The 21,861-nt window shown below is 39.6% G+C and overlaps 1 protein-coding gene across 4 annotated transcripts in view; it reads left to right on the forward strand.

The window, feature by feature from the left end:
• The first annotated feature begins 4,488 nt into the window (after positions 1 to 4,488).
• Positions 4,489 to 21,861, forward strand: part of LOC121285576 (G2 and S phase-expressed protein 1-like) — a 28,070-nt gene continuing 10,697 nt past the window's right edge. For 2 of the 4 annotated variants that reach the window (XM_041202138.1, XM_041202141.1), the window contains exons 1-7: positions 4,497 to 4,609; positions 6,642 to 6,716; positions 10,908 to 10,965; positions 12,515 to 13,112; positions 16,513 to 16,660; positions 17,590 to 17,940; positions 18,577 to 18,649. In XM_041202138.1, the coding sequence (XP_041058072.1) occupies positions 6,695 to 6,716; positions 10,908 to 10,965; positions 12,515 to 13,112; positions 16,513 to 16,660; positions 17,590 to 17,940; positions 18,577 to 18,649 (1,250 nt within the window). In that variant the 5' untranslated portion in view covers positions 4,497 to 4,609; positions 6,642 to 6,694. Of the gene's footprint in view, positions 4,610 to 4,675; positions 5,051 to 6,641; positions 6,717 to 10,907; positions 10,966 to 12,514; positions 13,113 to 16,512; positions 16,661 to 17,589; positions 17,941 to 18,576; positions 18,650 to 21,861 lie in introns of those variants that run through there. The other 2 variants (XM_041202140.1, XM_041202139.1) reach the window with 2 other exon arrangements.

Below are 21,861 nucleotides of genomic sequence, written 5' to 3' on the forward strand. Positions count from 1 at the left end.
TGCTGGTCAAACAAGTATCTAACTATTCTCGTAGTTTAGTGTCATTTTCAGACTTCAATATAAAACTGTATTCCTTCATCCAAGTCTTAAATAATAGTGAAGGAAAAACTGAGGCCCCAGAAGAGATCACTGGGGAACACTACTTGTTACATCTCGTAAATCAGAATGTTCCATTTACCCCTACTCTCTCTACCTCTCAACCAATTACCAGCCCATGTCACAAACTTAGCACAAATTTTGTGTGCTTTAGTTTTGCTCATCTTGTGCAGAATCTTATAAAATACCTTTTAGAAGTCCATGTGGACAACATCCATCGACACTTTCTTATCCAGTCCATGTTACTAACCTGAAAACATGACCCACCCTTCACAAAACATGCAGACACTCTATCCCATAACTACTACCAGCAAAAGCAGATTGTTGTTAAATCATTGTGAGACTTCACTGCACAATTTGGCTGCCTCGTGTGTTGTAGCACTGATTACACATTCTTTGCTTGGCTTGGACATGCATTTGGATATCCTGAGGTTTTGGAGAGTGCTATATAATTTTTTTATTTTCCGAAAGTACTTTACGAACCACTAGACTGTAAATTCAAATTAGTTATTATTTACATATATTTAGGATAACCAAAATTCTACTCACTGCTGCTCAGTTTGGATTCTGCTAGAATCATTTGGCATCAGATCACATTGCAACCTTTATCCAAACATGGACAAAGGTTCTGAAGCTCAGAGGTCAGGTGACAGTGACTGGCCTTGACATGAAGGAAGCACTTGACTGATTAAGGAGCCCTTGTAAAGTTAAAGTTGATGGGAATTGGGAGAAAAAGACCCCTGACTGGAGCCATATCTAGCCCAAAGGAAGATGATTATGATAGTTGAAGACCATTTTTCAAACTCCAGGACATTGCTACAGGAGTTCCGCAGGATAGTGCTCTAGAAGTAACCATTTTCCTTCCCACTGTTTTAAAGTTGAAAGTAGTTTTTCTCCAATTGCAGCGTACAGTTCCATTCGCAATTCCTCAGAGGATGAAGGAGCCCATGCCCTCATGCCAAAGATCTGGGCGACATTCAGGCTTGGGCTGATGAATGGAAAATAACATTCATGCCAGGCAATGACCATCTCCAACAACAGAGATGAAAAAACAGTGCACTGGAAATACTCAGCAGGTCTGGCAGCATCTGTGGGGTGAAAGAGTTAAAGCTTTGAGTTGAATATGATTCCTGTTCAGGGTTCACACCATCCTGACTTAGAAATATATTGCCATTCCTTCATTGTTGCTGGGTCAAAATCTTAGAACTCCCTATCAGTACTGTGGGAGTACATTCACCATACTATTTGCAGCAGTTCAAGAAGGTGGCTTACTGCCATCTTGACCAATTGGGGATGGACAAAAATGCTGGTCTTGCTAGCAGTGCTCACATCCCATGAAAAGATGAAAATAAAATGAGAAAAATATTAAAAGAACAGCCAGCAGATTGGTAGAGAAGGTCTATTGTGGACTCACTAGGATGCTGCTTTGTATAAAGAAATATATCGGATGATATCCAAGACATTCAAACAGCACAGTTTTCGGGGCAATATAATGCTGCTCAAAATTAGGAAATGATCAAAAGGTAGATAGAAGCAGACTGTTTTCTAATGGATAAGAGACAAGATTAAGTGTAAACATTTTGAATAGGGGAAGATAAACTTACTTAGAGTTGTGAAACTAATCTACCTCCAGGGTTTGTGGTTGAGGCAAAAAAATATATTAATATTCACAATTAGATTGGTTGTATTGATGAACAAAAAGGGGCTACAGGCACATTTTCTTATCTGGAGGAGGAAAACCAACTTAATGAGACTATCAGCCTGTTTCTATGTTGGAACTTTTATGTATTTCTATTGAATTGTTGACTCTGACCTTGCAGTGTTGGCCCTGCCTACATATTTTGCACTCACTCTTGCAACCTTTATCTTGGAGTGCTGTGGCAGAAGTAAGGCTGCCAACCAAGGTAGCCTCAAGGATGGTTTTGTGACCTTTCTCTGATAAGCACGAGGTACAATCTGCCTTGTCAAAGTGAAAATTGCCTTCAGCAAAAAAGGCTTCTTTGAAATAACTCTTGGACAAAATCCTAAACTTAAGTATTTACATACTTAAAACATCCTAAGGCACTTTACGAAAGATTGAGACAAAAATTGACACATTGCCAAAGGAGATGTTAAGATGGGGGTGACTTAAGGCTTGGTCAGACAGGTAGGTTTTAAGCAAGATCTTAGAGGAGAACAGAGGGCTGGAGAAGCAGAGAGGTTTAGGGAAGAAATTCCAGAACTTAGGACTTAGACAGCTGAAGGTGCAGCCACCAGTTGTGTGGGGAAGAGAGCTACAGATACACAAGAGGTTAGGGTTGGAGAAACACAACATTCTTGGAGGATTGTAGGACAGAATGAGTTTACACAGGTAATGAGGGGAAAGCCATAAGGTTGTGAACAATCTGTCCACCCTGAGAGAGTGGCCAGAGAGGAGAACGGAATCAGTGGTGAGGGAACAGAGTTTGTAACAGAGGTGACAGCAATGACGATTTTGGTCTTCCCAGTTTTTAACTGGAGGGAATTGCAGTTCTTCCAGGACTGGATATCAGTAGGCTGACAACAGAACAGTGGAGGGTTCAAGGGAGGAGGTGGAATGGGAGATCTGAATATTGTCAGTGGCATCTGACATCCTGTCTTTGGATGATGTCACTGAGGGGCAGCCAGTAGATATGTGCTGCATTCTTCACTTCAGTCAGTAAACCATTCCGTTCAGCACTTCTCTGCTTCTAAGCCCCAAGTTACCAATGTTCCTTTAATACCAAGTGCATGATTTTTCAAATAAACCTGTGAGAAGTACTTTTATTCAAATACTTTTTGAAAGTCCATATATACATAGACTGCACTACCTTCAAAAATCTTCTCTGTTATTCATCAAAGAACTCAGGTTAGTCAAACATGATTTACCTATAATGAATCTGTGCCGGCTGTCCCTTATTTACTCCTCCTTCTCCAAGTGAGAATTAATTTTGTCCTTAACAATGAACACCATGGGTGGAAATTTACGGCCCAGTTGCAGCGGGGGCGGGGCCATACAATGCAGCAAGCCATTCAAAAGTCCATTGACTTCAGTGGGACCGTAAAATCCCTCCAGCATAAAATTCCGCTCCATATTTCGAAGTCTACAGTTGAAAAGCAGGGCATCCAATTTGAGTTAAGAATATATCTAAGAAGAATTTAACAGTGAAATGGGTTGTAAGTGGCGATCTGGAAGTAGAGGATATAATGTGACTGATAACTGTTTTGCTTATGGCTTGAGCAGATTCAATTAGTATTTATAAGAGTATGTTAGATAGGGTTAGATGAAGTTAGATGTAGTAAGGAGTAGTTGGGCTGAATGGCTGCTTTTTGTGCTAAGTTCTATGTTACTTTATGAATGAATGAATTTGATTACTTGGGTATGACTTCAGTCAAAACGACATGAAGTGTTATTTAATATAAAAAGCAAAAAACTGCAGATGCTGGAAATCCAAAAAAAAAATACCTGGAAAAACTCAGCAGGTCTGGCAGCATCTGTGGAGAGGAACACAGTTAACGTTTCGAGTCCATATAACTCTTCAACAGAACTAAGTAAAAATAGAAAAGAGGTGAAATATAAGCTGGTTTAAGGGGAATGGGACAGGTAGAGCTGGATAGAGGGCCAGTGATGGGTGGAGATAGCCAAAAGATGTCATAGACAAAAGGACAAAGAGGTGTTGAAGGTGGTGATATTATCTAAAGGAATGTGCTAATTAAGGGTAGAAAGCAGGACAAGCAATGTACAGATAGCCCTAGTGGAGGTGGGGTGAAGGAATCGTAAAAGGCTAAAAGGTAGAGATAAAACAATGGATGGAAATACGTTTAAAAATAATGGAAATAAGTGGGAAAAGAAAAATATATATAAATTATTGGGGAAAAAAGGAGGGGAGGTCGGAAAGGGGGTGGGGATGGAGGAGAGAGTTCATGATCTAAAATTGTTGAACTCACTATTCAGTCCCTAAGGCTGTAAAGTGCCTAGTCGGAAGATGAGGTGCTGTTCCTCCAGTTTGCTGAGCTTCAGTGGAACAATGCAGTAGGCCAAGGACAGACATGTGGGCAAGAGAGCAGGGTGGTGTGTTGAAATGGCAAGCGGCAGGGAGGTCTGGGTAATACTTGCGGACAGGCAGGTGTTTTGTTTTTGCCATTTGATACTGAGATGTGCAGCATGTCTCACCCTGGTCCGTTCACCCATCTATTTCTGGGGCTTTAAGGGAATGTATGCTACAGCTCCAGACTCTCACGCTACATCGAACCCGCAACATATCCCCAGTGTCTGCTGCTCCAGTCCCATGTCGGAGATACACCTGTGCCTGTGGCGGGCTGTGAACTACAAACCACAGAATGCGCTGCGCGCAAGGACCGAGTCGCAACGGCCTGGTTCAAATGCGCCAATGAGCGGCGAGCACTCTCGTCACGTGAGTGAATTTAAAATCTCGGGGAAAGGAGAGAGTTGCCGTTAGTGGATGGTGTGTGTCTGAGTGCGAGGGAGAAGATCACAGAGACGCTGAGCCCCTTGGTGAGGACTGCGTCTGTTCGGGTAGAGACGGCAGGGTTAGTCCACACGACGGGGAGAATGGAAGGGGCTCCCCTCCTATCCACACCCCTCCCACCTTCGGCATCCCCCGAAAAGCCCTGACCCGCTGCAGCCACTGGATTGGGCTCAGCAACCGTTAGCCCAGGTCACTGATGGGGGCTATGTGTAGTTTCCCCACCGTTCCACGCTTTACATCATTTAGTTATGTACAGGCTGGGGTTTCAGACCTGGAATAACATTACAACGCACTGAAGGAGCCGTCCTTAAATACGGCACAATTCTGTGGGGAGAGAAACAGTGTCGAAGTTGTGTGCCGCTTGGTCTGCGGGGAGGAGGAGAGAGATGTCAGATTAGTGTGTACCGTTGTTCAGAGCAGGGCTACTTTTTGAGTAGCGATGACTGTGGAGTAGTTATTGAAACAAAGTGAGTTTGAGTGTCTTCAATATTAATTATAGGGTTTTACCTTGTACTTTATTTTCAGTGCCCAAGAGGAGTATCCTGATATAGGCTTGAGATGACGTAAGAGCAACAGGCTCTTTGTCAGGTTTCTAAGCTGGTTTAAAATCAATATGTTTAGGGTTAGGTATCGTGGAAGGTTAAGGGCCAAAGAAGCTAGTGAGAGAAGGATATTACTAATAGAGTATATTTAAGCAACTAAGACCAGAGTGGCAATAGGATGTTAAGATAAGATATGTGGATGGATGCTTTGAAGAAATTTTGAGAAGGTAGTGGATATGAACATTTTTATTTTAAAGTAAATTTAGTGTGCTGGTTCAATCAATCTCTGCTATTATTATTAATCCTTATCTCTTTATGATCCAAATAGCCTATTGTTATAAAAACAAAAAATGCTGGAAACACTCAGCAGTATGTGGCAGCATCTGTGGACTGCTGAGTGGTTCCAGCATTTTCTGATTTTATTTCAGATTTCCAGCATCCACAGTATACAGTTTTTTGATTAGTCTGTTCTTGTGTTGGGTTTGAATGTGTTTGGTTATGATGGCTTTCAATCAAAGTCATCTATGGTATAATGTGATTGACTTTTAAAAAATAATTTGTTTACAGAATCAGTTATTTAGAAACAGTACTTTTGTATTTTTTTGGTCTCTGTTGGGCCTATGATCAATGGCTAAATTGTTTTGAACAGACCCTGATATTAAATTTTAGAAAACTTAATGTCCTGCCATATCCAACAACCACCTCTCCAGTGCTCTTACCCTCTGCTCCTGTCACCTTATACCACTGCCTAACTACTTGATTCTTACACCACTTGCCAGTACTGCAGCATGCAGTACCTATCCCGTAGCACCAAGTTGCTTGTATCCTTTAATCTCTCCTGGGCTTTGGACTTGCAGATAAAATGAACCATGTATTTAAACAGGCAAGCAATTATTGTTTTAACAGTTTCCACAAAGATGTCTGTAAAGAATGCAGTTAGATCCCAAAATAGCATTTACCATTCCTACAGTATAAATATAGCGAGCCTAATATATATTGTACAATACATGCGATAAAGCAGTACATCATCTATCTGACTTGCATGAGCAATGAAGCAAATATAATAGTGTAAATAAAGTAGTGGGTTAATGTGAATGGGACTAACTCTAAGCAGTTTCAGGGAGTACCACTACCATCAGCACCCCTTTGACCTTTTGTTTATGGCATCTTTTACATTCTCTCCTTTGCCTCCACCTATCGCTGGCCTTCTATCCAGCTTCACCTGCTCCACCTGCCATAAACAGTATATATTTCACCACATTTCTACTTCTCTTTAGTTCTGAAAAGAGTCATATGGACTCAAAATGTTAACTCTGTCTTTCTCCCCACAGAGCTGTCAGACCTGCTGAGTTTTTCCAGCACTTTTTGTTTTTGTGTCAGATTTCCAGCATCCGCAATATTTTGCCTTTATATCAGGGATTAAATTGCTTGTATATGCAGATGATTAAGCGAGATTGTAATTTCTGGAAAAATATCCTTTTTTTTTCATCTTGCTGTTTTGTATTTGCTTTTATAGTGCTTGAAAGCTGAATCCTCCATTTCCACCAGCTGCAGAGATCAATACAAGGAATGGATGGGCAAACTGACAAAGGTAGTCAGACTTTAGTTACTTGAGATCTAACCCTATGGAACAGCTGGATTTGATCTCAAGAACACAAATAGTTTTAAAATTAATTGGCTTGTGCTTTTCTTCCAAAGCAAGTGCCATACATGCCTCAAAAGGCAGTAAGAGGGGGCTTAGTCAATTAGACTATAGCCGTTTGCTTTTAAGATCTCCTGTATTTCAACCAGCTCATGGTGATAAGATTCAAATCAAATCTCAAAGCTCCGTTGGCAGCATTCTTATTACCTCACTCTGAAAGTTGTGGATTTCAATCTGTGATATAATCTGCAATAGTGCAGATTGTTCAAATAAGACATTAAACTGAGTTCTTCTTTTGTTCATGTGGATATTGAAAGATCCCTGGCAGTATTTGAAAAAGAGCAGGATTTTCTGGTGCCCTGGTCCCTCAACCAGTATAACTTGCCATTCGTCTCATCATTGTTTTGAAGTGAGAAAGTTTAGTTATCAAATATAGGGGAATGTAGCAAACATTTGAAGCTGATTAGTGATTGGAATGGCAAAGAGATACTGAGGGAGGTGGGAGAAACATAGATGGCAAGGTAGGTATAAAATTAAGAAACCCATTCAATACTAAAATTGTAATAGGGCAGTCATTGGAAAAGTTGAGAACCATAAAAAATGCAAATAAATGTGAAACAGTGAATGAACGTAGTTTAGTACATATCCTGAATGATTGATTACTTTCATAAGTACTTTAAATAATTATTTTCCCTAAGTTTCAACATGCTCTCCGCAAACTGATAAACAAGGTCGTGACTTTTGCCTAGGTTATAAGTGAGGTGGAAGCCTTGGATAACCTAAAAGAGCACAAACCAGTAAATCATTATGGATCGTATATTCTTCACATGTGCTTAGGGAAACATTGGAGATCATTACATGTTGGACACTGAGGAGATGCCAAGATGATGTGACCATATTAAGAAAAGTGGCATAATGGCCATAGGCAACTAGAGACATTTTGGTCTCAGTCCCTTTTTTAAACTAATTAATTTGATTTATTGTGTTCTTTTTTATTATTCATTCAAGGGATGTGGGCTTCGCTGGCTAGGCCAGCATTTATTGTCCATTCCTAATTGCCCTTGAGAAGATGGTGGTGAGCTATCGTCTTGAAGAACCGCTGCAGTCCATTTCGGACAGGTACACCCATAGTGTTGCTGGAAAGAAAGCTCTAGAATTTTGATTCCGAGACTATGAAGGGATGGTGTGTGGCTTGGAGGGGAACTTGGAGGTGGTGGTGTTCCCATGTATCTGCTGTCCTTGTCCTTCTAAGTTGTAGACATGTGGGTTTGGAAGGTGCTGTTGACGGAGCCTTGTTGAGTTGCTGCAGTGCATCTTGTAGATGGTACACACTGCTGCCACTGTGCAATAGAAGTGGAGCAAGTGAATGTTTAAGTTGGTCCAGGTGATGCTGATCAAGTGCGCTGCTTTGTCCTGGATGGTGTTGAGCTTCTTCAGTGTTGTTGGAGCTGCACTCATCCAGGCAAGTGGAGAGTATTCTATCACACTTCTTGACTTGTCTTATAAATGTGGACAGGCTTTGGCGAGTTGGGAGGTGAGTTACTCGCCTCAGAATTCCCAGCCTCTGACCTGCTCTTGTAGCCAGTGTTCATATAGTTTGCCTGTACAAATCAGTTTATGATGGATCTGTTTCTTATAAATCAATGTTAATCACCCAGGATGTTGACAGTGGTGGATTCAGTGATGACAGAGCCGTTGAAATCAAGGGGAGATGGATGAAATCTCTTGTTGCAGATGGTCATTGCCTGGCACTTTTTGGTGTGAATGTTGCTTGCCACTTATTAGCACAAGCCTGACTGAATAATGACAGGCCAGTCAGCCTAACCTTTATGGTAGAAAAATTATTGGAAAATATTCTGAGGGACAGTGTAAATTGTCATTTTAGAAAAACACTGATTAATTAAGGACAGTCAGCATAGATTTGTTAACGGTAGATCATGTATGACTAACTTGATTTGAGTTTTTTTTTGAGATAACGAGGGCAGTTGATGAGGGTAGTGGGTTTGATGTAGTGTACATGGATTTTAGCAAGGCATTTCACAAAGTCAAACTGGTCAGAAAAGTAAGAGCCTATGGAGTCCTAGAGTACACACCCTTTGTTCCTACAACTGAGCAATGGTCGACAGATATTCCTGTGACTGGAGTGCTGTTTCCAGCAAGTTCTGCAAAGCTCAGTAACGGGCCACTTGCTTTTCATGATACATCGATGATTTAGACCTAAATCTAGGGGACATGATTAAGTTTTTAGATAATGCAAAATTGTTTGTGTGGTTTATAGTGAGAAATAAAGCTGTAGACTGTAGGAAGAGATTGATGGATTTCCAGATGGGTAGAAAAGTGATAAATGAAATTCAATCCAGAGGTGTGAGGTGATGTGTTTGGAGAGGATAAACAAGGCAAGGAAATACACAGTAAATGGTAGGACACTGAAAAGTGTATAGGGACAGAGTGACTTTGGAGTACATGTCCACAGGTTCCTGAAGGTAGAAGAACAACTAGATGGTTTAGAAAGCAAATGGATGCTTTCCTTTATTAGCCAAGGAACAGAATATAAGAGCTGGGAGGTGATGTTAAAACTGTATGGAAACAATAGACCAGAGTACAGCACAGTTCTGATTACTGGATTACAGGAATGATATGATTACATTACAGTGGATACAGAAGAACTTTATGAGAATGTTGCCAGGAATGGAAAATTTTAGCTATGAACAAAGATTAGATAGGCAGGGTTGCTTTCTTTAGTACTGTGGATGCTGAGGGGAGATTTGAGGTGTTTAATGGATAGGAAGGACCCATCTCCCTTAGCAGAGGGGTCAATAATCAGGATGCATAGATATTAAGTAATTGGGAGAAGGGTTGGAAAGAGTTGAAAAAATGTTTTCAACGCACAGTTAGTGGACATCTGAAACTCCTTGAAAGGATGGTAGAGGCAGAAACACTCATTGCATTAAAAAAAAAACTTGGATAGACACCTGAGGGGGCTGAGGACCAAGAACTGGAAAGTGGGATCAGGCTGGATAGATTTTTTGGCTAATATGGACATGATGGACTGAGAATTTTTGTTTCTAATTTACACCAATAACTTGGGTTCTGAAATTGTATGCAAATTAGTCAATTTGAATTTACCGACTATATGAAACAAGGAAGGGCACTGGAGTCAGTGGAGCAAGCTCAAATGACAATTTGCAAGTGAACAGAATACTGGCAGATACCAGTTAATGCATGAAAAAGTAAATACTGCTAATGAAGAAAATAAGACAACACACATACTTTAATGAATGGTGTTGAAATAATTAAGTTGAAGAAATTTAGAAGTCCAAGAGACGATACTCAATATGCACAGCCAATCTAGGACAGCAATCAATAAAGATTTGTGTGCAACTGATTTGGCTAAATAGACAAATTCATCAAGCTGCATAGTTCTCTGGTCAGCCCAACATCAAGTACGGTGTCCAAGTTTTAGGTTTCTTGGGGCATTTTAGAACATAAAGATGTTATGTTATAAGCTGTTTTTGTTTGCTTGGTGATGCATTGTAAAGAAAAGTCATGAGCCTAGTGTCCAAGGGTTGAGTTAAACAGAAAGTTGGTTTTCAACCTTGAAAAAGCATACCTGAGTCATTAAAAGATGTATACAAAAAAGATAATGGTACAGGAAAAGTAAATCCAGAAAAATAAATTGTGTGAGTAAGATCATGAGTAACAGATTCAAACCATTGAATGGCAAATTTAGTAGTAATCAGAAGCTCCTGGATAGAGATGTTGAAGCAAAACCCCTGGGCCATTTCCAAAGCAATTGGGTACTGCACTGTGGAACCGCGGGAGTTTTTTCCTTGTGATGACTGGATATAGTGGGTTTTTGTTTCAGAACACACTCAATTTGAGAGATTCCTGAAAAGGAAATTGTTTCCTCCAATGCTGCTGTTGACTAGCTTGAAAACATGAAACTGAGGAATAAGAAGACTAAAATGGAGTAAATGTATAGTTATTCCTTTTTTCCCTTGGATTATATTTATTCAGGCATTGCCCTTAAAATGGGGAAAAGTTAAAGTTGGAAAAATGTTCTTTAGTTTAGTATCTTCTATTTAGTATTCCATGTGTCTCTGTTCAGTGAATTCAGCAGCATGTAATTTGTATTTTCAGATTTCAATCTTTTATCTGAAGAGAATTCTGACTTTGATATTTTGTTATCCCCTGCAAGGTAAACATTTTCATTTTCTCAAGCTTGTTATTGCTTGTAGTAGACAACCAAAATGTAGTGAATGTTGTATTCCAGTTGCAATAAGTATTTAAGGTTCAATAAAAGATGTTAATGATAGTGGTCCAATTGGGAAATGCAGTACGCTACTGATTTAGAAAGTAGGTTCAACTAAAAAAATAGTTGCAGGTCGAAACTTTGAGCCAGAATGAGGTTTGTCTGTGTAATCCAATATCAGGTTTCCATGTTTACAAATTAACTTGTTCATTAGTTGCCATGTCTCCAATACAACCAGATTTTAAAAGATAATTTTTGTTTTAGGAGCCTGGCCCAAATATGCTTATTTTGTTAAAAAATATAAAATTATTTTTGGACTAAAGAATCAAAATCAAGAGTATTTGTGGAATGTGCAATTAGTGTAATAACTCTGACCATTAGTTAAGAGCATATTTTGCTGAAGTTGAGGCCTTGTGTTAGCAAAGGGATAGCATGCAAGCCAAAGAAGCAATGTTACCATATATGGCCTTATACTCAGGATTCCAGACACAGTCAAACATTGTTCACTGTAATGTTGCCCTTGACAGATAGCAGTGTAAGGCAACTAAGACGATACTGGATGTTGGGAATCTCAATTGATAAAAATGTTAAGACACTGGCCCTTTTTAGAAAAGCCTGAAGATATAGTTTTTATTGGGGATTGATATTTTACAGACAGATTATTCAAGTTGCAAGCAAATGCTGGAAATCAGAAATAAGATCAAAAAATATTGGCAGCACTCGCTTAGCATGTTAGGCAGTTTCTCTCTTGGGGAAGGGGGGTTGGAAATGGGGTCAAGAATTTCTGGTGGATTTCGATCTTTTGTCAAACTTGTGCTGCCTGACTTGCAAATTTCATACAGTGATTGGTTTAAGGAATAGGTTATCAGAAAGGCGATTTAAAAAAAATTCCGCTTTCCTTTAATTATAAATAGATTTTAGACCACTGGATAATAGTTGTGGAATTTGATAGAATGGAAGAAACATTAGGTGGTGAGGTTGAGATCAACCAAAAGGTGGATTTTCTGGGGCCATCTGGGCCAGATTCTGCCTGTTGGAAAGTGTGTGTGTGTGTGTGACTGGTTGCCCAAGAACTGGATTATGCTCTGCTGTGGCTCCCCTACAACCTTCCAAGTCGAATAGCTTGACTGCATTTGCTAGTCAGACTGTGGCAGAGAACTTACCTGCACCTTTGACCTCTGGGAATAGTCATAATTTAGGAACAGAAAGGAGTGTTTAATTGAATAGCTGTTATGATTCTAGATCTTAAAATGTGTTGTTTAGTGCAGTTGCAAATTGGACATCCTTATCGAGAAGGAGGGGACTAGAGAAAGCATTATCCCCAGGCCGCCTTGTCTATGAGTCAGTTAGCTGCAGATGGTGTACAGACTTGAGAAGTTTAACCAGAAATTTAGCCTACACAGTATGATCATGCTAATGTTTGAGCTTCAAGCAGATGAAACTAAATTCATAATACCTTTTCAATCTTAAACTAGTAGGCTTTTTTTCTCCCTAGTGGAAAAAGTGATGATGATGATGAAGTTTTTCTTGGGCCAGTTCGACACGTGGAAAAATGTGTTGCTATTGGAATTGATTTAAATTGCAAGGAAGAGAAAAGTTTGAAGTCTGCAGAAATTGTGAATTGGAGTCCTCTGAACACAGACCAGTTTGTTGAAGTTTCCAGAGAAGCCAATTTACTAGCACTGCATTTTGAAAACCATGTGGAGGGAAAGTCTGAGAAAATGGGAAATGAAATGATACACAGTAAAAATGTGGAACAATTTATAGAGGAATCAAAATTAAAACTGACCCTTCTGAGGGGTATTAGCAGCCCAAGTTGTCCAAGAAGAGAAACCTTTGTAGTTCAAGATAGTCCACTGAGGTTACTTCCACTTGCAATCCAGAAAAGTCTGCAGGTTTGTTCTTCCAATGCTCGTCCTGGCTTTCTATTAAAATCACCTAAGAAAGCTGTTGTCCAGGTAATCAACTCTTCTGTGCAGCCTCTACAAAACTGCAGAAATCCAACATTAGGCAATGATGATGTGGCTTGTACTGAGAGCATAACTTTGAGGGAAGTTCCATTAGGTGAACAGCCAACATGGACATCAGAAAAGGTAAGCAGTTTTCTTATTCTGTTAAAACAATCAATACAGAATGGAATAGTAGAGGTTTATTCAATGTTACCTGTTGCATTTAAGTTGTCTAACGTTAATCAACAATTTCAGTAAACGTGATGGGCTGGTTAGATGTTAGAGTTTTACTATGTACTGTACCATAACTAGTCAATTTTTTGTAGCATAATTTATGGCAAGTGCAAGATCTAGAGCTTTTCCATTTCCTGAAACGTAAACATAATAGTGGTTTACCCATTGCTACAATAACAACAAACCTGTTAAAGCAACTTTTAAAGTATGAAGATGCAAATAATTTTGTTTCCCCCAAAGCTACCTGTTGTTTACATTTTTGTTTTGCATTATGTTTTTGTTGCACCTCCCAAAATTGGAATTGTAGCATTTACTTAAGATCCAAATAATTTGTTCCTCCCCACCATCTCCCCACCCCCCACCAAAAAGTTTCCAGTAGTGAATTTGTGATTCAGCATCAAAGTACCTGAAAACAATAGTCTTCTGACCCAGCAAAAAAAAATGAGACCCCTTCAGTGATGCCAAAAAAGTAATCCCAAATCCCATTGGCCTAATTTTTATTCAATGCTTAAATTGTATAATGCCTTCCTAGAAAAATTAAATAATTATTCTTACCTCCTTTATATTGAAATTATTTATAAATCTACCTGATTGCCATGAGGTATGGTTTTGCATGTAGAATTACTTAGAAATTGCAACATAGAAACAGGCTGTTTGGCACAGTCAGTCTATTTGATGTTTAACCTCCACACAAGCAGTGTTTGCCTATCCTCTCTTCCTTCAGTTAACTATCTATTAAGTGCTGATATAGAGTATTCCACAGGAATTAGTGACTGACGAAGTAACTATCGATCAAAACCAATTTTCTAAACTTCCCTCATGATGTCCTAATCTTTTACTTTTAATCTCATACTCATGTCACCTCATTCTAGATTCTTCAGTCACTGAAAACAGTTCCTATCTAAATTGTCCTAATTATCTTTGTAACTCTTTAAACATTTGTCATATCACTGTGTAATCTCCTCAACTCTAATCTAAAATAGCTCAATTGTTCAAGTATTTCTTTTTGTATTTCCTTGTACCAGACCTGGTGAATCTGTGCAGCACCATCTCTATTGCCTTTTGCCACAGTCTGGGAATTGCCATAGGAGTGGGGTAAAAATTATTCCTCATGTATTACAGTGAACTTGTGCATGGGAGCTACAAATCCTCTATCCCAAATTTCCATGCGAGCATGCTGAATAGTTTATCATGTGGAAGAACATATATTTGAGGATATTTATCCAAACATTTCTAACATTAAATGTTTTGTAAGATAAAACTATAATTTTTGGCTTGATGCAAATGTTAATGATATATGCTTGGCTAAAACTAAAAATTTTTCAAGAAATATAGGCCAGAAACTTACCTATGTCAGGTGTGCTGGGCGGCCGCGGAGCCGATCACCACCCGCGATCGGCTGCGCGCTGACATTTTACCTGGACGGGCCAGCTAAGGGCCGCCCAGCATGACGCACTTAATAGATAGTTAACTGAAGGAAGAGAGGATAGGCAAACACTGCTTGTGTGGAGGTTAAACATCAAATAGACTGACTGTGCCAAACAGCCTGTTCCTATGTTGCAATTTCTAAGTAATTCGACATGCAAAACCATACCTCATGGCAATCAGGTAGATTTATAAATAATTTCAATATAAAGGAGGTAAGAATAATTATTTAATTTTTCTAAGAAGGCAATGCTACCTGTGCGGGCAGGGGGAGGAGGGAGAGTCGGGACCTGCGCTGTTTTGAGCATGCGCAAAAGAGCGCAGAAATCTCCCTGAGGCACGGAGCTGCCTCAGAGAGATTAAGTTGAGAGTGAAACTTTTTAATAAAGGAGGAAAAAAATTATTTAAACATGTCACCTGACTTGGGACATGTTTGTGAATTGTGCAAAAATTAATTAATTAATTGAGATAACTTGATATAAGTATTATATGGTTGTGGCTTTTTAAAATAAAACTGATGCATTTCTGTTTTTTAAAGATGCATATTTCTGTATTGCTGGTTTACTTTTTCATTTCTAATTCTTTTGTATAATGCATTTTTTTGATGAGGGGGAAGTGGCCTTAATTTTGCTGAGATATCCTTTTAGCAAAGGGAATGGGGCTGAATTGTGCTCAATGTATCCTTTATTCACCAATAAGTGATTCAATAAGGGAAAGTCTTATAGTTCTGATCGAGTCAAAAGTCTTGAAGTCGGGCATTCCTGTAACTACCCATTAAAATATGTTTGATTATTCCAACTATAAGCATCTATTCTTATGGCTTCACATGTAATAGCAACAATGTACCAGAGTAAAGGTAGCAAGTTTGGCATTCTTATTTTGATAAGCTATGCTTGAGGGCAGGGCTTTGCAATATGCTTGATAAGATTTTGAAGACTCTAGTAGCGCTGCTACTTCCCTTTGGGCAGCATAAAGTATACATAGGATATACAACACAGAAATGGGCCTCATTGAGCCTCCTCCTATCTTTCCTCATCCAAATCTATTATAACTCTCTCCTTGTATCTGATATGCTTGTCTGGCTTCCCCTTAAATGCATCTATACTATTTGCTTCAACCACTCCCTCTGGTAGGAGTTTCACTTTCTCGCCATTTATCACTTTTTGGTGTAAAGTTTCTTCTGCATTCCCTATTAGATTTCTTGGTGACTATTTTGTATTGATGGCTTCTAGTTACGCTCTCCCCCACAAGAGAAAACATTCTCTCTGCATCCACTGTATCCAAACCTTTCATCTCTATTAGGTCATCCATCAAACTTTCTTCCAAAGAGAAGAGAACCCAGCATGTCAATACTTTCCTGATATGTATACCCATGCATTTCTGGTATCTTCCTTATAAATATTCTCCAGATCCTCACCAGTGCCTTCATTTCCTTTTCATAATATGATGACCAGGACTGCACTAGTACTCTTAAGTGTAGTCCAACCCAAGCTTCGATACAAGTTTAGCATAATTTCCCTACTTTTCAATTTTATCACTGTAGAAGTAAAGCCTAGTCCTTAGTTTGCTTTATAAATAACCTTGCTATGGTGCAACTTTTAGTGATTGGCATATTTGTGCTCCGAGATTACTTTTGTTCCTCTACCCCACCCAGACTTGAACCTTACAAGTAATAAGTGACCTCCCTATTCTTCCTCCCAAAATGTACTACCTCATTTTATACTACTGCAAATTTATCCATTGAATTTCATGTGCTGTTTATGTCTGGATTTTGGAAGACTAAGCAGAGCAGGATAAAATGTGAGGAGAAACTCTGAATAACCTATGCTTAGGAAAACCTATTTTGTCCTGTTGCATTCTGAGAAAAGATTTGGTTTTATTGTAGGGAAGCCAACCAAAGGTATCTGGGTCTAAGGTTTCAGGTTCTGTGAAGAAGCAGAGTGCTGGTATGGCAGTAAGGACTCTCAACCATGCTTCGTCATCTATATCCAGTGTTCATTCTGGTCTTCATAATTCTGCTAGTGGTGGCAAAGGCAAGTTGGATTTTCAATCTTAAAATGTTTTGTAATTCAAAAATTGTGGAATTTGGCTTCTGGTTTTTATATCTGACATTTTAAAAAGTAAAATTGAGGGGCCTTGTTTACTTTGACACATCATCACATCCAATGCATTAGACCTACCTAACATCCTAAATGTACTAATTTCCCACTGGCAGTTGTTTGCTCTCTTCCAGACTTTAGTATATTCATATTACCCTGCACTCAAAGTAAGCCTTTTGTATTCTTGGTTTATAACGGGGATTAAATTCTTGACTTTCAATCCAATACCACCTCCAAAATTGCTCTGGAACTGGCAGGCACACAAGAGCATTACAGATTCCTTTATATTTCTCTAAGGAGTGGTGGGTCTCTATTTTGAGTTGCACTTTAATGTAAGCACATTGATGTTGGCTGGGGAGCGATGGTACCTATTTACGGACCTAGAGCCGGAAAGTGGAGTTGGGCTAGATGGCTCCTTGTCAGTGGATATGGACACAATGACTTCCCCTTTTGTGCTGTAAATTTCTGTGATTATAGCAATATATTCTGGAAAGCTGGTGTTGAAATGAAAAATTACTATATTAGATGGAAAGGTGCAAAGTTATAATAGGTTGAAAGTGCTATTTGTGCAGCAAGGCTTGTTCTTTTATAAAATACGATTGAACTCCACTAAAGTCTGTCCATCGTCCCTTGATTATCCAAACCCCATTCTGGAGTAATGGAGTGGTGAAATAATGTGTAAAGTTATGTTTGAAAAATGGTTTATTTTAAAATGCAGTATCAAGTATGAACTTAAGGGATATTTAAAAAAATATATATGCACCTGATAAATTCTGCTTCTGGCAGTGTAATATTTGTGAAAGGTAATCTCTTGCTTTCAAATTCAGAACCAGTTTTCTAAATACTTGCAATTTCTCTTTCAGTGGTGTCCATGAATGTTTCCTTAAACTCATCAAAATTGCAAAATTCAAAAAATGGCAGCAGAATTGTGGCTCCAAAGAGCAAGTCAAGTTCTACATGTGCAATTGACGTTCCAAAAACAAAATTAATGAAACCAGCAAATACTTGTCAATTAACCACTCCTGGAAAGATGAATCAGCAAGGATCAGGGATGCAGACCCTGCCCTTTAGAGGTTTACAAAGAAGTGGCTCAATTGATATGAAGGTTGAAACTAAAATCAAATCAAACCAAGTTGTAAATGCATTAGGGAAGGATCCGTGTGCAAAGACTAAGACATCTATTATTCCTAGCCTAGTTTCAAAAAGATCCAGTGGTAAGTATAAACACTCTTTAAAATATAGGTCTTGGTCTTGGGTATTTTGTATCAGTAATTTTAATTCCAAATTTTCATGCAATTTGGGATTACTAGTTGTCAATCTTGGCTAAATTATTAAGTGCATGAAATGTTTATCACCAGTTGAAATGACATGAATTTCATTGTTTATAGTGGAAAATAGATGTAGTTCTGAAAAGTTCATAACAGTGGGGATGGGGAAGAATGATGATCCTTCATTAACTGATCTGCAGCTACAAAAATCGGATTGTATTTTGCTTGGGTCTACAATTACATTTGAATGTACTAGAAAGTGTTTCTTTCTGGTAGACATCTTTAAGAATTATCTTGCATGTTTTGGATTACAGTAAGAGCGATTATAGTCAAAGCCCTAAAGTAGATTTATTCTGTCAGATTCAAGATTTACATGGTCATTGCTGTATAAGAACTAAATAAGTGGACTTACTTTTGAAGAATTGTTTTAATCCTTTCTTTTGGGAGAGATTTGTGTGTACAATTTTCCTTATTGGATCAATTCAGTTGGATACGATTGCTTCATTTTGTCTTCTGGTGCAGAAAGAGCTATTTGACTTGTCTTAGAGACTATTCATTATTTTTTATTAACTGTCATTTAAGCACCTTCACCTCGAACCACAAAGTCAAAAATAACAGAACCAAAGAAGCTGTTGTCATGCGGTGCAATTGAGAGGTAACAAGAATTTTCTAATTGCAGTAGAATGTCAAAACAGCATATTACCAGACTATAGATTTGTAAATGTCCCTCCTATACATCTAATAAACATGCTTTATTAAAAAGTAAAGTGACTCCTTTGACCATCACTATCAGGTTATTAGCCCAATAGTAATGCAAGCAAGCTCAGTACTATCTTTAGTCCAACCATGTTTGTGCTTTTGCAACGTAAATCCACTGGATAGCATTCCAACTTTTCCTATTTGCTTTCATTCTGCCAAACCCATTGCATCTACCTCAGCTTGCAGAACCTTGTTTAATAAAATAGTGTGAAATGAACAAAACTCTGGTACATGAGCATATTCCTCATGGTAAATAGTGACCAGAATATGCTCGTGTCCATTCTGCTTAGTGGTGCCTCAAAGAACCAGAGAAAGCACAATAGTTTAATCAGCCATGGCATCGTCTGTATCCTTTCTATACCTGTGAAAGCTATCTCTGACCTGGTTGATCTTGTATTCCTCAACACCTATATTCTGTATTTTCTTCGAGCCCGACTTCCTCCTGTATTCACCTGGGAGAGAGTGCAGAGAAGAGAAAACACCTCCAAATCACATATAACTGCACTTTAAACTCTAGACTAGCATTTGGCCATCCATTCGCCTCAGCTGACTACTTTTTTGTTTTTGTACCCAAAAAAGCCCCCTCTTTTCTCCCATGCCAGCTGTTCCTCCTAGTGCTTCCTTTCTCCCTCGTTCAAAACAAAGATAATCCCTAGCTCCTATGATAGCTAACACAGCAAATGATTCCCTGCTACAATGAATCAATTCTCATGACTTTTTTTTTCCTTTTTTTTTTAAAAGATATCAACATCATCCTCCTCAAAATGCCCACCTTTAACCTCTTCCTTGGAAGCTACTCATCCACGCCAACCTCATTTCCTCAATCGTCAGTGCTGTTGCCTTTCATATATATGGACATCTTTCCCATTACATTTTTTTTTAACCTCTCCAATCAGGTTTCCATCTTTGTCACAGCAGTGAAATGGCCCTAAACTAAAGTTACAAATGGCATCCAATTCTCTTTCGAGAGCCTCTACACCACACTCTCAGGCAGTGCATACCAGACCCTAACCACTTGCTGCATAAAGAAATTTTTCCTGTTGTTGCTATTGTTCCTTTTGCCGGTTACCCTTAAGTCTGTGCCCGCTAGTTCTTGGTCCTTCCAACAATGGAAACAGTTTCTCCCTATCTGCTCTATCCTGACCTCTCTTGATTTTGAATACCTCTATCAAATTCCTTTCAATCTTCTCCAAGGAAAACTGTTCTAACTTCTTAATCTAGCTATGTAACTGAAGTTTCTCATCCCTGGCACCATTCTCATGAATTTTTTTCTGCACCCTCTCTAATGCCTTCACATCCTTCCTGAAATGTGCCCAGAACTGGGTGCAATACTTCAGTTGTGGCTGAACTAGTATTTCATTCAAGTTTAACATAACTTTTCTTTTGTTCTCTATGCTCCTGATGATAAAGCTTAGGATGCCTTATAATTTATTCACTGCTCTCTCAAACTGTCCTGCTACTTTCATTGATTTATGCACATATACACCCTGATCCTTCTGCTCCTGCACCCCTTTTAGAATTGTACCTTATTTATATTCAGATAAAAACAAAAAACTGCGGATGCTGGAAATCCAAAACAAAAACAGAATTACCTGGAAAAACTCAGCAGGTCTGGCAGCATCGGCGGAGAAGAAAAGAGTAGATGTTTCGAGTGCTCATGACCCTTCGACAGAACTAAGTAGAAATAGGAAAGGAGTGAAATATAAGCTGGTTTAAGGTGTGTGTGTGTGTGTGTGTAGCGGGGTGGGGGGGTGTTGGTGGGTTGGGTTGAGGGTGGTGGGGGGGGTAGAGAAGTGGGGGGGGGGGTGTGGTTGTAGGGATAAGCAAGCATTGATAGAAGCAGATCATCAAAAGATGTCACAGACAACAGAACAAAAGAACACATAGGTGTTGAAGTTGGTGATATATATCTAAACGAATGTGCTAATTAAGAATGGATGGAAGAGCACTCAACGTATACTCTAGTGGGGGTGGGGGGAGCATAAAAGATTTAAAAATATTTTAAAATAATGGAAATAGGTGGGAAAAAGAAAAATCTATATAATTTATTGGCAAAAAAACAAAAGGAAGGGGGAAGAAACAGAAAGGGGGTGGGGATGGAGGAGGGAGGTCAAGACCTAAAGTTGTTGAATTCAATATTCAGTCTGGAAGGCTGTAAAGTGCCTAGTTGGAAGATGAGGTGTTGTTCCTCCAGTTTGCGTTGGGCTTCACTGGAACAATGCAGCAAGCCAAGGACAGACATGTGGGCAAGAGAGCAGGGTGGAGTGTTGAAATGTCAAGCGACAGGGAGGTTTGGGTCATTCTTGCGGACAGACCTCAGGTGTTCTGCAAAACGGTCGCCCAGTTTACGTTTGGTCTCTCCGATGTAAAGGAGACCGCATTGGGAGCAATGAATGCAGTAGACTAAGTTGGGGGAAATGCAAGTGAAATGTTGCTTCACTTGAAAGGAGTGTTTGGGCCCTTGGACGGTGAGGAGAGAGGAAGTGAAGGGGCAGGTGTTACATCTTTTGCGTGGGCATGGGGTGGTGCCATAGGTGGGGGTTGAGGAGTAGGGGGTGATGGAGGAGTGGACCAGGGTGTCCCGGAGGGAATGATCCCTACAGAATGCCGACGGGGGGGTGAAGGAAAGATATGTTTGGTAGTGGCATCATGCTGGAGTTGGCGGAAATGGCGGAGGATGATCCTTTGAATGCGGAGGCTGGTGGGGTGATAAGTGAGGACAAGGGGGACCCTATCATCTTTCTGGGAGGGAGGAGAAGGCCTGAGGGCGGATGCGCGGAGATGGGCCGGACACGGTTGAGGGCCCTGTCAACGACCGTGGGTGGAAAACCTCGGTTAAGGAAGAAGGAGGACATGTCAGAGGAACTGTTTTTGAAGGTAGCATCATCGGAACAGATGCGACGGAGGCGAAGGAACTGAGAGAAAGGGATGGAGTCCTTACAGGAAGTGGGGTGTGAGGAGCTGTAGTTAAGGTAGCTGTGGGAGTCGGTAGGCTTGTAATGGATATTGGTGGACAGTCTATCACCAGAGATTGAGACAGCGAGGTCAAGGAAGGGAAGGGAAGTGTCTGAGGTGGACCACGTGAAAATGATGGAGGGGTGGAGATTG

The sequence above is a fragment of the Carcharodon carcharias genome, chromosome 13 (assembly GCF_017639515.1).
Source record: "Carcharodon carcharias isolate sCarCar2 chromosome 13, sCarCar2.pri, whole genome shotgun sequence".
Lineage (NCBI taxonomy): Eukaryota > Metazoa > Chordata > Chondrichthyes > Lamniformes > Lamnidae > Carcharodon > Carcharodon carcharias.